At 40.7% G+C, this 25747-nt stretch overlaps 1 protein-coding gene across 1 annotated transcript; it reads left to right on the top strand.

Moving 5' to 3' along the window:
- The first annotated feature begins 1732 nt into the window (after window positions 1-1732).
- Window positions 1733-15544, top strand: NSUN3 (NOP2/Sun RNA methyltransferase 3). The gene is made up of 7 exons (XM_041480237.1): window positions 1733-1816; window positions 2512-2621; window positions 3461-3511; window positions 4254-4546; window positions 5879-6033; window positions 6535-6656; window positions 14971-15544. The coding sequence occupies exons 1-7, from the start codon at window positions 1733-1735 to the stop codon at window positions 15239-15241; spliced, it is 1086 nt and encodes a 361-aa protein (XP_041336171.1). The 3' UTR covers window positions 15242-15544.
- The last annotated feature ends 10203 nt before the right edge of the window (window positions 15545-25747 follow it).

Here is a 25747-nt window from a genome sequence, read left to right as displayed (position 1 = left end):
TTTTGAATAGAACATACCCACCAGTATTACATTTGTAAATGGAATAAGTAATGGAGCCTGCTGTAAGCATAATTTGAGGTATGTTTATCTGCAGTAGCACATGAGAGAGACACAAGATGCATTGCTGCTGTTTGCAGTTTGGCTGTGATGGTGGTGGTGCTGATGAACAGGAGTCCTGTCTTTGCTTTGGTGCAAATCTGGTTTCAGACACACGACACTATCTGTCATATAGTGGAATATAGCCATAGATTTAGGGGAAGGGGACTCATTCAGCAGACCTTTTTGTTGTACTGTTACAGTAAAACTCAACTCTTGTGTACATTTTCTGGTATGGTACTGGCCTTAGCAGAATTACTAACACAGAGAACTACTTTTTATACTAGTTTTGTTCTGTATCTGTTGGTAAAACTCACTTATCAAAAAGCCTTTCAAGTTTCCTTCACATTTGATATCTAAGAGGTCTCCATTTTGCCTCCAGGCCCTTTGTCACAACTCTGATAGAAGCATTCTAAATCAGCTTTCAAGCCAATCTGCATGAGGTGAGTAAAAGCACTTAGTCTTCATTAGCTGGTGCCTGAAACTCAAATATTTATCCATACAACAGCACTCCTGCCTTTACCTTTGCACCCCTTTCCAGTCTCAATTTCAGAGGCTGGGTTCAGCCTGAAGAAGCTTTAATTAAAAACCACTCTTAAACAAGTCTGCTGCTTCCACAGGGCTTGATCTTAGCAAGAGAGTTGGCAAATGGGCACAAAAGGGGATTTGTTTTGTTTTGCTAGGACACAGTGACTGCAGGATGCCCTTCCTTGGAGGAGCAGTTTGCAGGTCTCAGTGAAGAGATCAGATGAGAGCAGCCACTGATTTTAGTGCTGCTAAACCAGGGACAGCTGAACTGGGGTACAGCGGTCCTCCTGATTCCTGTCCCTGGAGAATGTTTGATCTGAAAATGTGTGAGAGAGATGTCTGTGAATAATTAATTCTCAAGCCTCCAGCAGTTTTTTATGGCAGTACCAGTGGTTTAGGCTGGAGCTGATCTCTGGTGTGGTTCAGGCAACCTGAGTAGCGCTTCCAAAGCCCGGCCAGATAGGAAAAAAGGTACAAGCAGAGACCTGATGTCTGGGGGGATGTAGATGCTATCAGACCCTCCAGCAGGTGCTGGGATGAGGATCACTGCTGTAAATTGTTTAAGTGAGAGCTCAGATGCTTTCTAATCCTGGTTTGGCTCTGGTGGGGCAGAGGAGTCGGGACGGCAAGTCAGCCTTCGATGGTAAAAAACAAAAAAAACCAGGCAGATAAAAATTGAGGTGGGTTTTTGTTTGTTTGGGTTTTTTGGGGTTTCTTTTTGATTGGTTGGGTTTTTTTTAACTGTGGGGTTTTTTTTTGTTTTGTTTCTTTTTTTAACTGATACGGGAACGAGTTGGTTGGGTTTTTTTAACTGTGGGGGTTTTTTTGTTTTGTTTCTCTTTTTAACTGATACGGGAACGAGGTGCCCAAGGAAGTGGTGGGATGCCTCAACCGCGGCACCGTCCAAAGCCAGCCTCCATGGGACCCTGAGCATCCTCCAGGGGGTTGTGTCCCCACCCCTCGCCGAGGGGTTGGGACCAGCTGATCTTTAAGGTCCGTTCCTGCCCCTTTACGTTCTGCGGTGCTGCGAAGAGCCCCGATTCCCGGCAGCGGCGGGGCCGAGCGCGGGGGCCGGGCCGCGGCCGCCCCGCCCCGGGCAGCTCGGGCCATGCGGGCCCCGGCGCTGCCGCTCGCCCGCCGTGCTGGGGCCGCGCTGGGGCTGGGCCGGGCGGCCGGGCGAGACCCGGGGCAGGTGAGAAGGGGCTGCGGCTGGAGCCAGAGCCGGAGCCAGAGCCAGGGCAGGCGAGCCGAGGCGGGGGCCGGAAGCGCGGCGGGAGGGCCGCGGCCGCTTCCTGCGCGGCCGTGTGGGGAATAGCCGGGAGAGAGCCCGCTCGTCCCGTCTGCGCTGCCCGCGTCCCTCCTCCGCAGCGCCCGGTGTGCCCCGCGTTTGTGCACCCACTGCCGGCAGCTGCTCCGGCACTGACAGAGCATTCCCGGCCCCACAGCCCGCCCCGTGCCCGCGCTCCGTCCCGGTGTTGTTTTGGGAAGGAGCGCGGTGGGCTGGATGGCTGCTGGGTGCCCCGAGGGAGGGAAACTCAGCGTTTGCCCTCGGGGTTTGCTTAGAAAGCAAAAGCTCTTTCCCGTCTTCTCGTAGGTAAATCTCCATCAGAGTGCCAGGAAGCACTGGATTATCAGCACAGTGGATATGGAGGGTATTTATTAACCAGCCGAGCGGGGAGGAAGAGTGTGCTGTAGTTTAACTCCTGTGCTCTCTGCAATGTCTATTACATCTTGATCGCCTAAAGATGAGGTCTAATATTTGAGCATTCTAATATCACTGATACCAAGCTGATGTAATTAGCAGGATGTTTTTTATTCATTCTAGTGAGAACTAAAGTAGGTTTAGTTTGGCTTTACTGCTTTTCTTTTTTCTTCCTTCCTCTGAAGCTGGGAAAGAAACCCACAGGGAAGCTCCAGAAGCAGATCTGCCGCGTGGTTCTGGATCACTTCGAGCAGCAGTACACGGCAGAGCTGGGGGATGCATGGAGCAGTGTCAGGTCTGTGGCTTTCAGGACATGGAAGGAGGGGGAGAGTTAAGGAACTGAATTAGTAGTGACACGTATGGCAAAGGCTGTCACTAAATTTGGGTCTTGGTCACACAGCTGCTGAAGAGCTTCATTATTAAAAAACAAAAAGCATCAATGCATAGCATTAGTTTAATTGAGTCAACTTAAAAGCTCTTCGATTGGATCAATGTGTTTTTCTGCTTTAGGCAGTGAATACTCCTGAGGAGTATTTTTTTTTTTTTTTAGATTAAATGAAAAATTACTAATAGGAATTCAAACAGAAAGGGGGAAATCCATATAAGAGCAAACTGAAATACAAACAAGCACTTTTCTATCACATACCACTGCTGTCTTCCAAAAATGTCTGTTAATTTAAGTTTTACTGGCCAAGTGTTTGCAGAACATAAAATGTAAAAAAGAACACTTGTAAAAACGGCATTTTAGTATTGGCTGGAATGAACATTGTAAAGCCAATGTGTGTGTGATTATTTTTGTTGTTTACAGCTAATAATACAGTTATTCTTTGTCCCCAGGGAAATACTTTATAGTCAGGAAAACCATTATGCTTCATTGTTTATATCTCCTACATAAAGTAAGCAAAATGGAGAATGTCTTGTTTCAGAAGAAATTGGTATTTTAAATGCAATAATTAAAAAAAAAACCAAAAAAACCAATAGCTTGATTTCCTATTAAAATTATTTTCCTGCATACTTTTTCTAACCAAAATGATCAATTTCTGATTACACCAGAATTATCCAGTTGTAAGTAAAAGCTTCCTACACTGTTTTATTTGGTGGATTATTGAATGGCTTTTCCTTTTTTCACCCTAGAGACGTGCTGACCTCGCCGTGGTGCTGGCAGCATGCTGTGCTGCTGAACAGGTCTGTTCACAGAAACACAATTCAGTTTGCAGAATTTTTAAAAGTCTAATAATAAGGAAGGACAATATTTCTAGCACTGGGGTGTTCCTGACCAACAGCCAAAGAATACCTCTGTGTATACAAACAGTGTTATCTTTATGCTGTTACATCACTGAGGTACATGCATAGTCATCTGTTTCATATATTATTCAAACATTCTTGCTAATTTTCTGATGTTTTGGGAACTCCTTTGTTAGACTTCTTCACACACTGGCTTATCTGCATGACATGCTGTGTGTCAGGTTAATATCTTTTATTTCTTCTTGTGTCTCTTATCATGCTGTTTCACATCCTCTGATAAGGATTTAGTGTGTCCTTCTTAAATTTAGCATGGTATTCTCTAATGGTGCTCTGGTTTGTTGTCAGGGTTATCTTACCACTTGGACAGGTTGGTCAGTGGATAGCCTTGCACTGGTTTTAGTTACACAAAAGCCTCTTTCACATCTTCTGTTTTGTTGAGGTCTGTAATACAATACACTCGTCACACTGTTGTTTCCATAAGTGACACGTAGATATTCTATTCATTACACTTCCATTTCTATGAGCAGCACAGTGCAGACTTAAGCTGATAGATTCTGTTACATTAACAAGCAGCTGAAAAGAGTTACCATTGATACTATTTCTAGATCCTTGTCATCACTAACAACATGTATAAACTAATACATAAATGAGAAAGCCAACATTATCTGGTCATTTTTCACAGGTTCAGCCAGAGCCCCGGCCTGGAGAGCAGCCTGGCTGAGCAGGGATACCATCCTGCCTTCCCAGCAGCCCTGCCCTACCTCCCAGCAGCCTTCAGGTGTTACACCAGGACAGCTCCTGGCAGATTCCCTGCACAGAAACACCAGCCTGGCAGGCTGAAGGAGTATTACCTGCTCAATGCTGCCTCGCTGCTGCCCGTGCTGGCCTTGGAGGTGAAGGATGGGGAAGGTGTTCTGGATCTCTGTGCTGCACCAGGGGGCAAATCTGTAGCTATCCTGCAGTGTGCCTGTCCAGGTAATGGAGCCAGGTGCTGGTGGAGGGAAGAAAACCAAACAGCAGTTGGTATTCCACCTAGTTCTGTGCTGTTTAATCAGGATTTTGTGAAACCTGTTTGCCTAAAAGAGGATGAAAAATGCAGTCCTTGCTTTAAGGTAGATTACCACAGAGTGACAGGCAAAAGTGGGGTAGCTTTGTGGATTTTTTCTCAACTATTACTGAAGTAATTAGTTCAGTATTACTCAACTATTACTTCAGTAATAGTTGACAAAAAATCCAGAAGTTTTTGAAGTTACTTGAAGCCATATCAGTTTGTTGGCACAGGAATGTAAGTAATCTGCAGTCTTATTCTTGTCCCTTTTTACTTTTTTGTTTTTCCTTCTCCTCTGTTGCCTCTTTCTTCAGCACTGTGCAAGTATTACAGGTAAATTTAAGTGTGCTGATGGAAAGCAGAGCATAAGGAATGAAATGTGCAAGATCTGGGCAAAGAGAGAAGGTTTATGGTAAGGAATTGGTTGGAGGAGGATTCTGAGATGATCAGAGTGTTTAGAAAGCAGCAGCAAGCAAAGCAGCAGCTTGGCCCAAGGAGTTGAAGCAGGCTGGGATTGCTGTTTCCCTGTTTATTTGCTGGCTTGGGTAATAATTGTTTCAAACTGTTCACAGTACCTTGTGCTCCTGCTGATGAGACCATTGCTATAACCACCCGCACCAGGTGATTACAGCTGGTTTCCCTCCCCCTTCTAGAGGAATGGGGTGATGCTAATGAAGTAAATTAAATAGGAGTTGGCCTTTCAGAAGGTTTAGAGAAAAAAAACCCCAGTGCTTTACCCTCTGTCTACTTCTGAAGAGACCAAACTGTTGCTGAATGGGAGATGTGAAGAATTTAATTCTTAATATACTTCAGGGAATGCTAAGATGTACCTTAAGATACACAAAATTAATGCTTCATTTATTTAAAAGGCAATTTAATTATGTGGGGCTTGCACTTTATTTAGATGGTGGCTCAAGGAGCCCAGGAAGGCACTCACTCTTTGGATGTGGGTCATGATTAAAGTTTGTTTTACTGTGGAAGTCTATTGCTACAGAAGGATTTCCTAGGAAATACTTAGGGTTTGCTCTGTAGGAGTATGTTGAGATTTATTTAGGTTTATAAAAATTCAGTAGTGTTCTAAAATACCATAACACAGGCACATGAGGTGTAAACTCCATGGTAGTCATGGCAATGAAGTAAAACTTCCAAAATAGGTCTAACTCCTTATATTTGTGAAAACAAAACTGAAAAAAAAATATAGAGTGACTTTTCTTTGGGGGTTTACTTCTCTTTGTTTGTTTTTTCCTTAATTTTCTAAGGTTATTTTCACTGTAATGAATATGATGATTTGAGGTCAAGATGGTTGGAGCAGACAATAGAATCCTTCATCCCAGATCCTTTCATTAACTTGATAACAGTCTCTAAACTGGATGGTAGACAGATTGGAGATCTTCAGCCTGAATTTTATGACAAGGTAACATTGTTATTGGCAAATTATATTTCTGCATTCTGATTCTTCTTCTTCCTATGCTGCTGTCTTTTTAATTTTTTTTTTTTCCCAGCCCCCCACAAAAATACCTGACCTATCAAAGGGACTAAAGTCATGTACAGGATTTGTAGAGCCTCAGGAAACACTTTATGAAGGTTGTTGTGCATTTATTCCTGTGTTGGATGATGTTGGGAGTGAATTCTGAAGACCTTGTAGCTGTAATCTTTGCATGATGTGTAATTAGGAAGGGGAGGTGAACAAGAGGGAGCTCCTCAGGTAGATTGTGCTTTCAGAGCACTAATTTTATCTCCCCAACAGTTAAACCCCTAAAAAACATTTAAAAATAGTAATGGGATCACTTCACCCCCAAAATGGAAAATAAAAGTTTCCTAATACTTCCAAAAGAAAATCAAATATATTTTTGCCCATGGTGTTCAAAAACTGGCCATCTTTGTTGAGATTTTTTAAATTTTATTAATTGTTTAGGTCCTGGTTGATGCTCCTTGTTCAAATGACAGAAGCTGGCTCTTCTCTGCTGACCCTCAGCAAGCTGTGCTCAGGCTCATGCAAAGGAAGGAGTTGTCCTCCCTGCAATTCCAGCTTCTAAGGTGAGAAGTGCAAAAAGTTAAAGAAACTTCCTGTAATTGATAAAAATTACACGGGGGTAAGATGTAATAAACCAACCCAGGATTCCTGCTCTGGAAATAATGTCAGGAATTTGTGGTTGGGATGCTGTTTAGAATATCCAGTGGGTCTGAGATAATAATGAGGATGTGGAAATATCTGTGGGTGATATCAGCAGTGGGGCTTTGGTCCTCTTAACTCACTTATTCACAGGAATGTCTATTTGCACATGATTCACTACAGTCTGGTGTAAAATCAAAAGATTCTAGGTGGACACAGCTCAAATGGGTTTAGATATATTCCATATTGATGGTTTGTAGCACAGAAAGCTCCCAGTCCTAACTGGTAAAAAAGTGAAAGAATGTGAGGTTTGGTGGGGGAAAGGGAGGACTGTGTATTTTTGAGAACATGCCCCCAGTAACCCAAAGCCAGGCTGTCATGTATTACACACCTTAATGCTACCAGCTATGGGCTGGCATTTGTGAAGCATTTCAAACTGCACAGTTTTTCTCATGGGGGAAAAAAAAAAAAAGAGTGACTTTTCAATAAAACCTTCTGAAATAAAACCTTGAATGTTATTTGTGGAGTAACAGTCATGCCTGAAGTCCATCTGTCAAAGCTAATTGAGGGGAAAATAACATATTATAAGAAAAAAAAGAAAAGTTTTTATGGAAAGTTCCCATTGCAGTTCAAGATAGTTTAGCAAGACTTCCAGTTGAAAAAGGCCTGGCAGAAGCCTGTGATTTATAACAGAAATATGAGGATCTTATTGCAGTAATGCATCATGTCATCCATTTCCTTTGAAGAAATCAATCACATTTAAAACACTGACCTGTTCCAGTTTCCCCTTTTCAATATCTGACATGGAAAATCCAATTTGTGAACCCATAGCAAAAGGAAGCATACATCATGCAGAGAAATTTTGAGAATTTGCATAAATCATTCCACATTGTAATCCTGGAGAACTCATGACAGCAGAAACCTTGTTTAAAAAAAAAATACACTCCTGTCAGCCCAAATCAGATTTAATTGAATTATTCCTAAATAGAGGGAGAACTCTATGTTGAAAATGTTCTTTAGTTTAGCAACAGTAATAAGAATTTGTAAAGACAAAATGCCTTTGCTGTATAAATTAGTGAAATACCTTTGCTATGTAAATTGTAGTAAAAGGATGGTTACTTTCAAGAGTTAGAGTTTATAAGGGTTATTGGATAAAAGGATTATTGGTAAAGGATATAAGGGTAAAATATTTGAAGGATAGCTGTCTACTGGGTGGTTATTGTTCAATTCACATGATCACTTTAGAATGAATTCCCAGTTCTAAAGACATCTCAGATGCCACATGAAAGGGGAAGAATGAAATGATAAAGCAAGATCAGAAAAGGCTGAATGGGTTGTGACACGTGCATTAGAACTAAAATTCTGGAATGCTTCCCTGTTGAAGCCTCTGTTTAATGACTAGAGTGCATAATTATAAATAAAAAGTTGAGTTTGAATCCTTGAATCCCTTCTCCAGTACGCTGTACAATATTTAGGAGGGCTGAGCCTCCATGAATACTACTGTAAAAAAAAAAAAAAAGCTGTACTGCTTTTTACACGAGCCAGCTCCTGCAGGGCTCTCTCTGGTTCATTGATTCAGGTTACCTGGTGCTTGATGCTCCCAGGTGTTCCTGACCTTGGTTCCTATGTCTGTAACCAAAAACAAGTGTAAGGCTGGATCCCAGCAGTTTTATTGAGAATAATGTAAGAAATACATTGTAAGAGAGGCAGGACAAGGGGAATGGCTTCAAACTGAGAGGGGGTGGGTTTAGATAGGACAGCAGGAAAAATTCCTTACTGTCAGAGAGCTGAGGCCCTGGCACAGGGTGCCCAGAGAAGCTGTGGCTGCCCCTGGATCCCTGGGAGTGTCCAAGGCCAGGCTGGACAGGGCTTGGAGCAATTTGGGACAGTTTGGGGATTGAATTGGAAATGGATGATCTTTAGGTCCCTTCCAACCCCAGCCATCCTGTGATTTGAAAGTGAAGATTGAGGGACCAAGCATTATTTCAGTTTAGCAGGAGGATTAAGTGTAACACAAAAATGAGAAGAATGAAATGCAAAGTGGAGTTCTATTTTTATTTCTGTCAAGCAACAGCCTAAAATTTGAGATTCCCTCCTTCTTAATGAAGGAAATGCTTCACCTCTAATTTGTTCTTATGGATCTGTTTCTGAGGAAGCTGGGGTCATCAAGGAGGGAAGTTAAGGAAGGAAAAATACAATTTAATTAATTAAGTACTTAGAGGCTTCAGAGAATGAAGATCTGGAAGAAGCTGATGCAACAATTTTCTTCCTGCAGCCTGCATAAAATCTGAAATGTAAATAAGTGGTATAAATGCTGAACAGCAAATGTTCTAAGCAATGAGGGCACCACTGATGTGAAGGAAATTGAGATAGTAATGATTGCTCATACCCAAACCAAAGCATCCCTGCTGAGTGCTCTAATCCAAGAACACACTGCAAATCTTGTTAGTATTTGGAATGTTCATGCAGAAAACAAATTGCAAAGTTGAAAAAAAAGAAATATTCACTTCCTGGTGCTAAATGCTAACACAAAATACAGTGTTCATAAAAGCAAATTTACCAATGTTATCAGTTCTCAGAGAGAAATTAAATTTTGGGCTAAGCTTGAATGCCCAATTACGTAGTGGTTAAACTGTTATGGATGTTGTAATTATTCTTAGACTGGTTTCTGCAGCTGAAAGGAACTTGTGTTAGGGCTCAGCAGAAAAGAAATCCAACAGAACACAATTTAGAATACTCAGCAAAGGCATTCAGACTGCTGGAACTCTTCTATACACAGCATCTCTCAGTAATTAAACAGCTCTGTATTCTCACTGAATTGTGGAGTTTTCCACAGGAGGGGAATTGTGTGCTCTTAGCTGGGCTTTTTTGTGGTTATAGAGTGAATGCAGAATTGTGTTTATAAAGTCATATATTTAGCATCTGTCACCACTGTACCATTTCTGCTGTGTGGAGTAAATTGTGCTGGGAATTGCTTCATCACATCTCCAGCTCTTTCCCCTGGAATTTTTCCTTCTGCTCCTTTGTAGCTGCCCAGTTAATCCTTTTATTGTCTAAAACCATCTTCTCAATTAGCTCCATTGGGAATTTTTGAGAATTCCAGCTGTTGGACCAACAAATCTGCTGTGGGTTGTGTGGATGATAGGATTCTTTAGCCACTTTCTGTCTTACAAAAGCTGAATATTTTGTGTGTGTTTGTGGTGTGCCATTCCCCAAAACACTTTTGGTTGGGTTGCTGGAAGTTTTACTTGGTTGCTTGGAATTTCTTCACAAAGAGTGAGTGCTGTGGCCACTGCTGTGGCTCCAGGTATTCCATCATGTTTAATCTTAAAATAATTGGTTTCTGATTTTAAGTGTGGCAGCACCCTGTGTATAACTTATGGATCAAGTCTCTCAGGACATGTTGCAAAGCCAGGTTTATTGAATATATAAACAACTGTATGACTGAACAAATAAGCTACTCAGCAGCTTTTTGGGATCACATATTTGAATTTGGGCACAAATTTTGCTTCAATTCCACCTCCAGTTCTTTCTCTGTGTGTTTTGTGAGCTGTGAGGATAACCACTAACCCTAAAGTTCTCTTTAATGGGCTTCAGAGGTCTTTAATTCTCCCTCCTGGGCTGTCTCATATCCCTGTTTGAACAGGATGAATATTCCAGATGTCACCATGCATTAAAGGAGAAAGATCAATAATTCTAGCTGGTTTTCTTTGTCTTTGCTTTAGAATAATTCAGAATTATTTGCAATAGAAATGTTGCTTATCAGGATTTTCAGGACAAATTTTGTCTAGGGTAGAACAGACTGGGTTTGGTTGAGGAGGTTTTGATGCCTGTATCTCCTTTTATTTACAATTCAATTTAATGTTGAAAAAGGCAGCTGATTTTCATGATTCTCTTGTTCTTCTGAGCTGCAGTGTTTCTATTTAGGAGCAAAGTTTATTTAGAGAGGAGCAGAAGGAGTGCTTGAACAACTGTCACTGCCCATCACAAAGTATTAAAAAAAATTGGTATTTTGACACTGAAGGATTTCCTTTGTCATTTTGTCCAGGTTCAAAGAAATAAAAGGAAAGCCTTTAACATGCAGGTCATACTGCCACAAAGTATCTGGACTCTTGTGAGAGGCAAAAGGTAATGTGGATATTTTAAGTAAACAAAAATAATAGAATTGGCACTTTTTATTCTGATGAGACATTATCTTGCCTATTGAGCAGGAATACATAGTAGTTGCCAAAAGATGGCACTGTTGAAGTGTTGTGTTAGTTTAAAATTGCCCTGAAATTGTCATCTTTTCACTTTAATACAGCAAATGGTCGAATTATTAACATAATTAATGCTGCCCCTTCCCATGGCATGCAGCATAAACCCACGTGTCAGAGGACAGGCTGGACGTGCAGGTGCTACCTATAGTGTGAAATATATATTTTTGGGTCTGTCCAATTTTAAAAGGATATTTGAGACACCTAGACTTTTCTCTGTCAGTGGGAAAAAGTCCTTTTTAAGTCCTGGCTAACTACATTTTAGTTGAATGGAAGAGTTTTTTGGGTTTGCCATGTGGCTTTAGCATGATAATATTTTTTTCACTTGAGATACTAAACAGCGATGCTGTTTTGTTTTCCCTGATTTAGTAAATCTTGAGAAATAAGCTAAAAAAAAAGAAAGAGCTTTGAAATAATGTATTTCTTTCCAAAGTCTTTTTGGTACTCCTGTAATACAGGGAGTTAGGATAGATTTAATACATCTGTTGTACCTCTGACTTCCACAGTACAATATGAACCTGTACCCAGAGACACACCCTGCAAAAATATAAAATACTTTTTACTTGTTTTTTGATAGGGTTGTAAATTCTCATTTAGAAAGAGGAGGGGAGTAATCTGCATATGTCAATTTGTTTTACAGAACTTGTGGAATGAGATGGACAGACAAAGGCTCCAGAAAAAGTTTCCAGGGTCCTTAATGTGTGTTCTGATGTTTCTTCATGTGAAGCATAAAACCTTGCAGTAGTAGTGCCTGTAAGCTTGTAAAATTCATTACAGGAAATATATGTATCTGAAATAGAATTAGGATATTAACTAGATGTTTATATCAGCTGAAAGTTTTAGCTCTTTAATAAACAAAGGTAATGTGTGCCACCAAGAGAAAAAGAACTGCAGATTAACTGCTTGTAAATAATTTGAGGGGTTTTTTAAACACTGTAATAAGAGGAAGGTGAAAAAATATTTTGGCATCTTAATCATTCTAGATTTGACTTTCTGTTTTTAGGAGTCACAGAGTTACAGGCATTGAATTCCTTCAGCTAAGAGTTGATAATTAAAATTCCCAATAAAATAATCTTAGTTCCTAGATAGTGGGGTTACAGTAGGACTAAGTTGTGCTTCATCTCCAGCCTAGTGCTTGGATGAGCTTGTTTCCCTTCAGTGGTTAGAGAGGAAGTTGGTTAAATATATGTTAAAAAATTCCCTGATGATCAAATCCTGTCCTGAATGAATTCTCTGTGCTGGTGATGAGGAGGGGACCAAAGTGCCTGGCTCTGCTGGCCCAGCTCAGTGTCACCCCGTGTGACTTTGAGCCCAGCACTTCCTCACGTGGAATTTTGCAGCTCCCTGCAGGTTTATCAGAAGCCAGGCATGGCTTAATCAGAGCTGGGGGCATTGACTTTGAGCTCAGACACTGAAACAACTGTTGCTGCACTTGACAAGATGGATAGATACATTGATTAACCTTGCTGCCTGAAGTAATTCTCCTCAGGTATTTTAATTCCTGCTGCAGGTTCAGAATAAAGAGAGCTGCACTGAGCAGGCTGACCTTTTTGGGTCACGGGCCAGTGGAGACTCACAAGTTAAGGTTTAGGCACAAGGGGGTTTTGAGGTGAGATTTTCAAGTTTCCCTTCAGAGGCTTGTGCTGCTCTTTCCTCTGATGGAGGAGCATGGTGCCCTTGAAAATGTTGTCTTGATGGGTTCTTGCTTTCCATATGGGAAGAAAAAGACATTTAGCAAGTGTCCAGGCATTTAGCCTTATAACCTGTAGCTACATCTACTTTTTTATGTTTTACCTTTCCCACTTTTACATGGTAAAAGAATTTTCTCTCTTGTCTAAATGCTGTCTTAGAGGAAGGAAAGTTGTTGCCATTATCTGCTTCTCTGAGTAAAATTCTCAGGATTGCTAAAAGTACATCTCAATTGTCACATTAAAAGGTTCCCAAGCTTACTGGCTGCCCTCAGGGCTTGGCACTCCTGCATGCATGGAAAAGGTGTAGCTGGCAGGGGAAAGTCTGTCAAAAATGAGTTATGTGGGTGGATTCTAATAATAATCTGAAGATCAGCTCGACTTCATGAGAGCCCATTTAGACTTCAGCTCTGTTCTCTTTGAGTTCTCATGTGAAAGGTAAAAAGCAAAATCCAATACGTGGGGGGGAGAAAAAGTGATTTTTAATTTCCCCAAATGGGAGTGAGGCCAAGAGATGGTGCATCAGGCTTTCTTGCTGGTTTGGTGTCCATGAGAAGGCAAGGCTGCACATCCCTGCTTTGTTTGAATTTTCAAGTTAAGTCCATATATGTGTGTGCACTGTGGTTATTAGTACATACTTGGCTTGCTGGTTACCATAACCAAAACTCATAAAAGAATTGAGCAAGGTCATGTGTATGCTCCCAAGAGAAATAGGTTTGGTATCATTCTCAGGAGTTTTCACTTGGTCTCATCATTGTCTGAAGCAGTGTCCTGGTGTTCCCTTATTATTTTGGACAGGACTTTCAGAGCAGCTTTGAAAGCTGTGATCAGCTTTGATCCTCCTCGTGCTGAAGCTTGTATTTATTGATTATTTTCCCAGAAGTTTCAGTTTTGTTAAAAGGGCTTATCTTTCCCCCGCTTGTATTTTCTTCTTTCCTTTCTTAATTGTTTTTGGTCAGCTGTCACCCTTGGGAAGTCCTCAGCTTGTTTCTGGAGGAATTGCTATTTCCATGGCATTGTCTTTGTTCATCTAGACCTGGAATCAGACTTGCTGCATTTGGGGGCTGCTCATCTCATCTGGTTTGAGGAGATGGTTGTTTCTTTTCTTCATTTTATTTGTCCCAGGATATTTTTTTTCCCTGGGGTGTGGGCACAGTTTTGTCAGCAATATCTACAGGTCTCTGATTATTCAGTGTCATTTACACCATTCACCTGTTCTGGTTTTCTTGGTATTAAATAAAAGAAATCTTAGCGATTTAAATAAAAGCAATCTTAGGGAACAATTGTATATAATGTGGTATTTTCCTGTAGTATCTGTTTGTATATCAGCTTACAATTCAGTCTTCGAGCCAAAAATGGCTCAAAAATGTATGATTTCGTGGGATTTATCTTCAGACATTGTTTTAATAGGAAATGAACCTTTTGTGTAGCTTCCTCTTTTAGAAATGTGGTGGTACCACGTTTGAAGAATACTTCTGTGATGCAAGATTTTTGAGTTTTCTCCTTACTCTTTTAATTTGGAGTAGGTGAATACAACTTACATAGCTCATTTCTATACTCATAAGTTGTATTGCATATGTGTGAGTAAGAACTTGGCAGATCTGCTGTAGTGGGAAATAAGCAGTTTATGTAAATTCACTTGCAGTGGTAAAGTGATAAGAGCCTCTGTTCTCTCCCCCCAACAGTAGCTGTGAAGCTTTCAGGCTTTAAGCCACTATTTTACCTTTGTTTAGTCAAAATTTGTCAGCAGGTTAATAAGTGAAGGGCACTTATAAAGAAACAATAAATGATCCCTAAAAAAAGAGGTTGAAAAGCAGTGGCTCAGTGACACCCCCAAATCCTCTTACCTGCTAAATGAGTTGGAGAATTAGCAGGAGAGTTTCTAAAATTACAGCCCAGTCATTAATTCAGGCTGTTACTGCAGGTTCACACAAGCATCTTGCCAAGTGTCTGACAGGCCCTTTTGATGTGGGGTTACCCATTCTGTGTGCAATTGCAGCATTTTCACAGCAGTGCTGAGCTCAGGAATGCTTGATGTGTATTCTGAATGGAAGCTGCTTTGTACTTGTCACTGTGGTGTAAAAAATACCTTCAGCTAACTGAGAATGCAATAATAAATGAAAAGCAAAATTGTGTTGTGGGTGGTTTCCTGAACTTAAAGTTAAGACATTTTTGTAATGTTATTTTTGTCATATTTATTTATGCTTTGGATTTATAAGCCTACACATTCTCCCACTAGCAGTATGTCACTTTTGATGTTGATTTTTTCCCCTTTTTCCTGTTGTTCTCTGCAGGTCTGCTGTTCAAGCCCTGCGTCCTGGTGGCTCCTTGGTCTATTCCACGTGCACCCTCTCCAGGGCAGAAAACACTGATGTGATCAATCTCATCCTGAACTCCTGCAGGAATGTGATGCCTGTGGATCTAAGTGGGATGGCCAGAGTTGTTTCCCAAGAATTCACTCTCCTAAGTGGAATGCAGCAGCATGAACTGCTGGTTCTCCCAGAGAAAGGGAGAGCTTGGGGTCCCATGTATGTGGCTAAATTGAAGAAAGTGTCCTCCACCTGATGCCTGTTGGTTATGAGCAGTATATGATAAATTAATATTGATTTAAATACAGCATGTGTGTGTGAACACATCCAAGGCAACTGATTTTAGAGTGCTGCAGTTTCCTGATCAAAAGGAAGCAAGACATTTCACTTATTTTAACTTAAAATGCTGAATGTGCCTTCCAGCGTGGGCTTGTGAGCCTCTGAGTCCTTAGGAAGTTGGTATTGTTTTCAAGGTGGTGCTTTTAAAGGGATTTGGATTCTAGAATAGAGGCTTAATGTAGAGTTTTGCACTGGATAAATAACCAAATTATTTACTAACTTGCTTTTAATACAGTATGTTTTTAAATAATTTTGCACTTGATAAATAACCAGGTTATTTACTAACTTGCTTTTAATACAGTATGTTTTTAAATAAATGGTTTTCAGTGGTCTGAAGTCATGGAAATCCTGCATTCTCTCTAAACACATCTGGAAATCTGTGTTTCTGCAAGAACTGATTTGTATGGACAGTGTCATCTTCAAGCACTGGCAGAACAGGTTTCATATTTGCTAAGTTGTTTGCTTAAAAAACAAAGGTGTCTTTTCTTTACAGATAAAAAGGTCGGCAGTTAGATCAACACCATTTTTTTTTTTTAATTTATTAATATTCTTCTATTTTGAGCTTGCAAAAATACAAATTGAAAGAGCACATATATTCCAGCCTGTGCTTGTCTTGAAGCAGAGTGGAACCCTTTCATCCCCAAGGGTCCTTTCCCAGATGGAAGGTGATAATCACTGGTTTTAAAAACATTGTTTTAAAGAACAGAGGTAGAAGAGTTGCTCATGTGGAAATGGGGGTGTGTGACATTGTACATTTATTAATTTCACAGAATGGTTTGGGTTGGAAGGGACCTTAAAGATTATCAAGTTCCAGCTTCCTTGCTGTGGAAGGGACACCTTCCACTAGACCAGGTTGCAAAGTCCCATCCAACCTTAAATTAAACACCTCCAGGGACGGGGCATCCACACCTTTTTTGGGCAGCCTTTTCCAGTGTGTCATTGCCCTCACTGTAAAAAATTTCTTTTTAATATCAAATCCAAATCTGCCTTCCTTCAGTTTGCAAACACTTAGCATATTTTATGTGTATATCACACAGTTTGCCCTCAGAACACTGCTGTGCCTTCTGCTGAGGCAAACAAATGCATCTGAGGTTCTGAAACGTCACCCTTTGCTGTGTGAGCTTTCACAGGTGGCCTTTCCCCTGCTTTGGGATGAAAAATGTTTGAGGTAGTCCTGCAGTGTTAAATTGTCAGCAGTGTCTCTGAAAACTTGAGAGGCTGCAAAGTTGATGCAATTTGAGTATGCAGAGGATACTGTGAAAAGGCCTGACAGCATCTATCCCAGGAACATTGAATGTAATAGCCAGATTTGAAGTCATGTCAGGCTGCTGGGTGAAATAACCATACCTTTGGCAAAATGCTTCCCATCACTTTCATTTGCCCTGTGGAAATGGAAATGAAAAGGCAAGAATGTAACCTGCTCAGGGATGGAATTGAAATATGTGCTTGATGGTTGAGGAGGACGTGGGCTGGGTAATCACAGGAAGAACAAAGAGACCCTTGAAAGCTGAACTCAGTCTCAGCAGATGGGCAAATCCCTGTGAGCTGTTTTAGACCTGAACCCTGCAGCAAGGTGTGCACTGAGTTGTGTCTGCATAACCCTTTGCTGATCTCCTGGAGTCCCTTTCCAGTCCCAACCAGTCTAAGAATGCACCAACAAGAGAGGTAAAAACAAGGCTAATTAATCGGTGACACTTATTTTTGGTTGTACTTGATTAATTTTGGTTTATACTCTGTTCCAGATTGCTGTGGAGTTGTTTTTTTAGTTCTGTTCTAATCAGTTCTGGCTGGTGACAGGAATTTGTTGAGCACATGTGGAGTGAGAAGGGAAAAGCAGAAAGGATGGAGGTAGGCCTGTAGAGGTGAGGGGCAACATTTGCACATGTTGGCAAGTACTGTCCACTCAAAGGCACTTCTTGAAAAGGCTTCTTGTCCATTCAGGTATCTCTTGGATACTTCTGCTCCCCTTCATTACAAAGCTGCAACATTTTTCCTTTTTACACCTTTTTTTTTTCAGCTAGGTAATTGTAATTTAATTCCTTGCCATGTCCTTCCTCCTCTTTCCTGAACAATGCTGACTTGTTTTGCACCCCTTCTATCATAGAAGAAATTGCAACCCCAAGAAAGTTGAGGGCAGGAAAATGACCAATTTTGTTGGATTGGGGAGTCCCAGAGAAATCTTCATGATCTCCAGTGAAACTGCCCACAGTTGTATGTGTAGCACACACCAGTGCCAGCACCTCAGAGGCAACAGAGAGCTCTGGAGTTCAGCTGCTCTCATGCTTTTCTGCCATTCCTTTTCCAGCATCCAGAAAGTCACTTCCCTGTTTCAGGAGGGTTGGCACAATAAGAAATTGGAAAGCCTTATCTAAAGGCAATTCCAGTATTTACCAAATTTTATTCTTTATTCAGTGGCATCTGACACAGTTCAATTATGGCTTGTCAAAAGCATTCTCCACTGTGGAGTGGAGTGGAAAAACAGATTACACAATGTGTGTGTGCTGATGCAGCTGACCAGGGGACTAATGAACTCTTGGCTGTCTCAGTAAGGTGTGGGAAGAGAAGGTTGAAGGAGGGGAAGAATGAAAAGATCAGGACTACAGCAGTGGGAGAAAAATGTGAGATACTGTGGCTTTTAGCATGGAAGAGCAGCAGTGGCTGCAGCCTGTTCAGGAAGAGCTCCGTGAATACAGAGGATATTTTTTTCCCCTGGGGTGTGGGGGGTGTGTGAGCACAGTTTTGTCAGTAATATCTACAAGTCTTTGATTATTCAGTGTCATTTACATCATTCACCTGTTCTGGTTTTCTTGGTATTAAATAAATCTGGGGGAGCGTGGTGGGAGAGCCACAGGTGCCTGTACTGGGCTGGGAGGATCCCCTCACTTAATTTAACTGTCTTAGAAGGAGAATTGAGGACATCAATCATGAAAACTGCAGTGGGATTGCTTTAAATTTGCAGGGTCTTTAACTTAGCTAGAAGCATTTAAATCAAATGTGCCTACCTGCTTCTTGCCAAACAAATGGCTGTATTGGTTGATACTCCTATCAGAAAAGTTTCTTTGATGAGTGGGGGAAAAATTTGAGACTCAGGCCTGGCTGCAGTAGAATTTGGCTCACTTCTAAGCTGATGTAACTTTATGCAGTATTGGCTATAAATGAGATTCTTTGTTCTGGGGGAAACTGGAAGAGCACATGCTGGTGATCTCAACTTCCAGGGAAAAGTGAAATTTGGAGTTCTCTGTTTGCCAAACCTGGCTCAGAGCACACACAGGGCACACAGTCACTGGTCACAGCTCTTAGATGTCACCCCACCACGTGATTCCTGACTAAAGACTGGTGTTTATCACTTGTCAGAAAATGTTTTCCTTGTCTGATCTTCCTGTATGCGTCCTATGACTTGAGGTCAAGGTCTTCTGACCTTGGAAGTTTTAATTTTCTCTGTAGTTTTACATAGTTTTCAGCTGGGTCAAGCATCATGCACCTTCCACAGCTCTGTCTCAAAAATGTTTTGTGTGCCACCAAAACAAAATGCCTGGATCAAAAAGTCACAGCTGCTCTTGAGAGGGAGAGGTGGAACATAAACCTGGGTTAGTTTTTTGTACTCCGCAGAGGAATTTCTGCTCCCTATAGCTGTGTCCAAGGGGGTTCTTCCCATCAATGTTTTCTGCTGTTTCTCTCTGAGATGGTCACCATGATGTTGTGGTGATGTGACCCTTCGTGGGCTCAGAGGAAAAAGAAATGGATCTGCTGCCCTAAACCCTAAACAGGTAATAATCCTATAGTGAGAGGTGCCACAAGTAGAACTATTTTTTTAAAGATGATAAAGGCACTAGGAGGCAGCACAGCAATCCAAATTTGAATGGAGCCAGCACTTCAGCTGACCAGCTGAGCAGTGACATTCTCACCTTGTTCTTTCCAAAATGATGCTTCCCTGACATGAGGCTTTCATCTTCAAGGACCACAAGCATTTGGCCTGACCTCACCTCTGACAAGGTAAATCAAATAAAGCAGTCAAAACAGACAAGGGGCTTGTTTGCATGCAGTGTCAGAGCAGATCTTGCAGCCATCCACAAGAGATTTGGGTGGATGTTGCTGTGTCTGAGTCCCCTGTGCGGCTCTGGGGTAATTCTTGTACAGCAGCTCTGTGTTGGGGATGGGTCCTGACATGATTCCTGCTGATTCTTCCCCTGTCTCCAGTAAATTCCTTCGCTGCTGGGGAGATCTTTAGAGTCACATGTCTTCAGTGAGAATCTGGGAATGGCTTTCAAACCACCTTTTGATGTCATTTGGCAAAGCTTCTGTCTCAGAATAGGTGTTGTTGTAACACCTTAACCTGCTCGAGGTCCCTTGATCTGAGGGTGCCTCAAAACGTAGCACATCTTTTAGATCTACTTCTTCCTCCTTAATGTACTGGGCCCTTATTGAACATCCTATCTTAAAAAATAGAGGAGACTGGGTGCTCCCTACCCTAAACAAAACAGGGTAAAGCCCAGAAGTGTGATGAGGCAGTAGGAGAAGGTGGGAGAGGAGCCCAGGGATTTCAGCTTTATTGAGAACCATCCCACCACTAATAAATGAGCAGCTCCTCCTGCCTGCATTTGGATGTGGTGGGGCATGAAAAGCAGGGAAAAACGTCACTGATAAAGTTCTTGAAAAGTATTTTCTAATTGTGCCAAAGTGGAATAAAATGCTAAGGGCAAATTCAGAGCAAAATATATATATATTCTTTTTAGGAGGGTATTCTTCTATGTTGATTTACTCTAGGAAAAAAACTGTCTTGTCTGAATGTGTGATTAAGTAGCTGATGGAATAATTTTTTACAGGGAGGAGAACATGCCAGAACATTTGAGTGGTGTAAAACAGGGCTGCAGAGAGGATTAGAAAAGGTACAAGGAGGAGTGATTTTGTATTGGTAGTAGACTTAATAGCACTTTTTTATCTGTAATTTTTATGATTCTGTGGCTAACCAGGGAAATGTTTAATGTTCCTTGTACAGCAAGTGAAGGTAGAAGAAGGCAAATTGACATCCCCAGCACTGTTATAATTCATTCCATTACTTCAACAGGGCTTTTATATTGTCACGCCCATAAAGCGCCAGTGTGCACGCTCGGAGCCAATCCATCTTTATATACTGCTGCTGATCCCATTGAAGGCAATGGCAAAACTCCCATCAATTTTAATGGCCCTGGGATATGACCCATTTTGTAGATATACAATGGATATTTCCTGCACACACCATTTTTTGTGTGTAACGTGCTCCTCGTCCGAGGTTCAGAGAGTGTTTTATAAAGTGGTGAAGTCACGACCATTGATGTAGTCTCCAGCTGATGAGATAATGTGGTCTGCCTTCAAAACAGGATTTAAAGGTTGGCATTTATTTATCTACCTGTTTTTTAATTTATTAGGGGCACAGGATGGAGGCAGAATGTCTCCATGTGTAGAGTACTGCCTTTGAAAAATTTGCCCAGATAAATTGCAGGAGGTAGCTGTGTTAGAAATAGATGCTGCACTTGCAAGGCTAACATTATGCTACAGCACTTAAAAACTGGAAAGCATCAAAGAAAATTGAAGGCAGTATGGATCAGTGGGTTAGTACATAACACAGCAGTCTGCAGCACCAGAGGCTAAGAAAGGTCCCTTTTGAAAAGCAGCTGTTTGGATAGTGACTCAATCAGCAAGGTACAAACAAATTAAAAAAAATAATTGGATGAGTATATTAACTCATGTTTAATTGGGAAATGTTTTGAATGGAGGTAAAGTGCCTGTGTCCTGCAGAACCCATCATCCTTGACCCTCTTTAAAGAAAATGCACAATGTATGAGCTATATTTTAGTGGCTGTGAACCTTGTTGGTCATGCATTGAAAGCTGGGTTCAGAGCAGCTTTCAACGTGTGGAAATGGAATGACCTGCCAGGCTGATGTTTTCACTCACCTTCCTTTCCACACCGTCAAGTATGCTGGAGAGCAGCACATTCCCAGTTCAGTGCAGGAGCAGGGTTTGCAGAAGACTCCAACAAGAAGTTTGCAGTGTAACTAAAACTTTTAGGATGTAGCTGTGAGTAAATAATTCAGCAGGCCTTGCTGTACAACACTCCTCCACTTAGTGCTTGCTACACTCACAGCTCCTGCAATTGGATTATCCAAAGGCTTGTCAACTCTTTGCTTAGCTGGGTGTACACAGGAGCTTTTCCAGCTTTTGCTGAAGCACAGGCAGTGCCAGGACATTGGAGAGTCCTTTCTGATGCTGTTAAGTGTGTGTGCTGCATGGGGGTCACAAAGCCATTGAACAGCCTCATCTCAATGCACAAGCAGCCCTCTTGCACCCAGTCCCTTCCAGCACTGACCTAGCACATGTGAATTCACTGGTTTTGCTGGGCTGGTTTTCACCATCTTCATGTTTTCAGGTTTGTTTGTGTTGTTTATTTAAAATATGTAAGTAGCAGGGTATTTTGCTTTGTTGGTTTTTATTTTGCTTGGGAGGAGTAGTTTGTTTGTTTGTGTTAAATTATAGATACAAAATTGACCCGAACTGCCAGGCTGGGATTTATATTCCTCTCCTGCTTCTCAGGAGATTGCAGACCTTGAATTCCACTGCAGAAAGCAGTTTCAGGTGGAGCTGTGTCCCAAGTGCCCAGCTGTGCACCACAGCACCATTCCTTGTCCAGCACCTGTAAACCACCAGAGGCTTTGTGGAGAGGCTCAGGGTGGGTCACAGTTCAGCTCCTGGCTCCTTTTTCTCTTTCTGTTGGTTTCCTTTGGCAATTTCCTTCTGCTGTGGTTTTTAAAAGCACTTAGTGTAGGTCTAAGTGCTATCAAAAATCAAATCTTCCCATTGCCTTACCTGAAAATAGAGTTAAGATTTATTGGAGCATATTTGCTGGTTTGCCCTCAAAGTCTCCAGGATTTCTTTTTTTCATGTGTTTCCTGATAATTACACACACCTGTGAGAGCCATCCAGATCTTGGAGCAACAAAACCACACTTTCCCCAGTGGCATTTGCTAACTTCCACAGAATCCCAGAATCACTGAAGCTGGAAAAGACCTCCAGGATCATGGATTCCAAACCTTGAATAAACCACAGCACTGAGTGCCACATCCACTCACTTCTTGGACACTTTTAGGGATGGTGACTCCACCACCTCCCTGAAAAATCTGCTCCAGTGCTTGACAACCCTCTCAGTGAAGAAATTCTTCCTGATTCCCACCCTGAGCCTCCCCTGCTGCAATTCACAATTTGTGTAAAGTTCTGACTCGACTCCACCAATTTTCAGACAGCTGATCTGGGAATTTATTTTCTAAGTTTCAAGGCTATTTAGTGCTTAGAGGATTCACTGGTTTTGCTGAGAATGTGCAATACTTTAATAGCAGAGGGTGGGGATGAAGAAAGCTTTTTACCACACATTTTTATTCCAATGTACTCTCTCAAATGACAGTCTGGCAATCCACAGCAGCTGTCAGTAACCTGCAAATTATTTCTGCCCTCCCTAGCAGATGTCACAGTGGCTCTTGGCAATACACTGTGGCATCCAGAGATGACAAAGATTAGAATATGTGGAAGTTGTTCAACAAAAATTGTATAAAATGTTCTTTCTTAGACAAAAAAAAACCCAACACAAACAAACAAACCAAAAAAAAAACCCCACTAACCCCAAAGCAAAGATGCCTGGCTTTCTGACAAAAGCCTACCTCCTTTTTTTTTTTTTTAATTATTATTTTTTGCAGAATACAAAATGCTTTAGCTTCTGAGCTCAGCTTTGATTTAGTCTAAGATATAAGCTGCTTTTTAAAGTTATTGATGCTTGACCCATGAAATAGAAAATTACACATAAAATGGATTTTGAGCCCAGATTTCCCATGCTGGAAACAAAATACTGTAAAGTGCAACAGCTATCGAGAAGAGCTAGTAAGAAGAAAATTAAGGTAATTATAGTAATGGGTGGAATGCTGATTTTTCAGTTATTTCCAGGTGTTTTCAAGTGGCAGAAAACTTTGAATAAAGAGTCTTGAGAGTATTTGGAACAGAACTCTGAACTTCTGGGTTTGTCCCTTTCAATGGTTTGAATTGAATAAATTTGTAGCTGTGGAGCTTCTAACAATATGCAAGGAGCACGTTCTTTACCATTAAAACTTGGGTATGTTTTGTTTTGTCTGTTTTACTGAACCTGTTTGATTATTGATTTTTCTTCATAGACTTTGAATAAGCAGAAAAATTGGAAAGAAACAAACCTGTGCTAGGGAGAAGTATCTTAAAATTCTTAAATCTGAAGTTTCTTCTTTTTCTTTCTGTTGAGGAAAAGAAAGGAGGAAATGTGCTGTTTCGGAAATAGGCTGTAAAAAAAGGATAATATAAAAACTTCCCAGGAAAGCATATCCTCTGTTGAATTAAAAGGAAAATGGGAATTCCCTTTCCCTCTTTACATGATCCCTTTAGTCTGTCTGCAAGGTTAAGAGTACCTAAGTGACCTGTGAAAGTCCTTTTCACTTCCTTGGGCCTTCAAAATCATCTCAGCACTTTGAAAATGTTAAACTTTGTGCTCCACATGGACAAAGCTGCAGTTCTACAAGACAGCTCCTCAGGTACACAGCTGCAGGTGGAGGAAAGTCTCATTGATCTGCTGTGGGGGGATTTTAATAAAAATATTGTGTAGACTTGTGTGGGAAAAGCAAAAGTTTGGTTGGAATACCTGCAACTGGTTTACACTGTGTAATGGATAATTCTTATAATGAACAAAGCAGAATCAGGCATGAAAAGGCATGAATTTCATGAAAACATGAAATTTTGCAGTCCTTCCTGCCCATCCTATCCCACCTAATATTTTCTGGCTTCCTTCTCAGAATGCAAGAGACTTTTATGCTCTCTGCCTGGTGAAAACTGCTGTTCAAAATTTATGCAGGGTTTGCAAACAAGTAAAAGTTTTCTGTTTAATCCTATTTGAATTCCTGCAACTGTAAACCTCAACTTTTAGTGTCTGGAATAATAAGTTCAAAAAATATATATATATATATAGAGAGAGAGAGAGAGAGACAGAGAGAGAGATGTATATTGGTATTAAATAATTCGGGAGACTGTATTAAAATGTAATGACACAAATGTAATTTTCACTTCAGTTTTGGAGAATAAAGCAAACCCATCTTCTGTCAGTCATAGTTCTCCCACACTGCCTGCCTCAGAGAATGGGACTTGAATTTTTCCAATGAAATTAGAATGCTGTGGCCTTGACCTGAATGGAAACAAATGTTAAAAAAAATATTTATACAGGAGATGCAAGTGTAATCCATGGGACTTCTCTGGCTGTTAATTTGTGAGCATTGTTAATTCAGTAGCAGTAACCTGTATTAGTGCAGCTGAGTGTCAATATTCACACATGCCATTATATGCATGAAAAATGCTCCATTGGCCTTTTTTTCCCCCCCTTCCTAACATGCACGATCAGTTTCAAGTATAACACTCTCAAATTTGGATTATATTCAGCCAATCCAGATCTCATTATGTTGGACAAACACTGTACAGGAGGAAAGTGGATCACATAAATGCTCCTAATATTATTCATGAATTTTCCTACTGCAGTGCTTTGGAAATATGCTACAAATATTCTCCTATAAATTACTTTGTTTAAGTTCTGGTATTGTATTTCTGTGGGGTTTTTTTGGTTTTATTTTTTTAAAGCATGCTTTGAATCAGCCAAAATTTATAATTGTTAAATACTGTTTCAGCCACTGTAGGTAAAATAGTTTTGACTCCCTCTTTTCATCTGATGTAAAACTGTTTGCACCTGGTTGTTGCTGTTGGGTGTAAAGCAGCCCAAAATATGGGACTATAAATATAGAGATTTTTTTTTAGTAAACATATTAATAAATAAATAATTAAAAATAACATTATGCTTGTGAAATGTATAGGTTAAAAACATATTAAGTATTGCATATGGAGAGCTGCAGGTAATTAAGTATTGCAAGGACAGCTGCAGGTAACTCCTTCTTATTAATGGAAAAGCTCCAATCTTAAGATAAAACTGAGTGCTTTACTATTGCTGCTTGTTGTCTGCCATTGATGGTGATGCTCATCCCACCTCTTTTTTTTCATTTTTTTATTTTTTTAAAGCATGCTTTGAATCAGCCAAAATTTATAATTGTTAAATACTGTTTCAGCCACTGTAGGTAAAATAGTTTTGACTCCCTCTTTTCATCTGATGTAAAACTGTTTGCACCTGGTTGTTGCTGTTGGGTGTAAAGCAGCCCAAAATATGGGACTATAAATATATTTTTTTTTTAGTAAACATATTAATAAATAAATAATTAAAAAATAACATTATGCTTGTGAAATGTATAGGTTAAAAAACATTAAGTATTGCATATGGCCCACATAGGGTCAAGGACAGCTGCAGGTAACTCCTTCTTATTAATGGAAAAGCTCCAATCTTAAACT

Source organism: Pyrgilauda ruficollis, unplaced genomic scaffold, assembly GCF_017590135.1.
Source record: "Pyrgilauda ruficollis isolate IOZ18807 unplaced genomic scaffold, ASM1759013v1 scaffold50, whole genome shotgun sequence".
Classification (NCBI taxonomy): Eukaryota; Metazoa; Chordata; class Aves; order Passeriformes; family Passeridae; genus Pyrgilauda; species Pyrgilauda ruficollis.
Note: the sequence above shows the minus strand (reverse complement) of the source record. Positions and strands in the feature narration are given on the sequence as shown.

Bases quoted from the DNA above. Each gene is read 5' to 3' on its own strand.
- NSUN3 (XM_041480237.1), top strand. From the start codon at position 1,733: ATGCGGGCCCCGGCGCTGCCGCTCGCCCGCCGTGCTGGGGCCGCGCTG. The intron at 1,817-2,511 runs GTGAGAAGGGGC...CTTCCTCTGAAG, and splicing joins CCGGGCGAGACCCGGGGCAG to CTGGGAAAGAAACCCACAGG. The intron at 6,657-14,970 runs GTGAGAAGTGCA...TGTTCTCTGCAG, and splicing joins CTGCAATTCCAGCTTCTAAG to GTCTGCTGTTCAAGCCCTGC.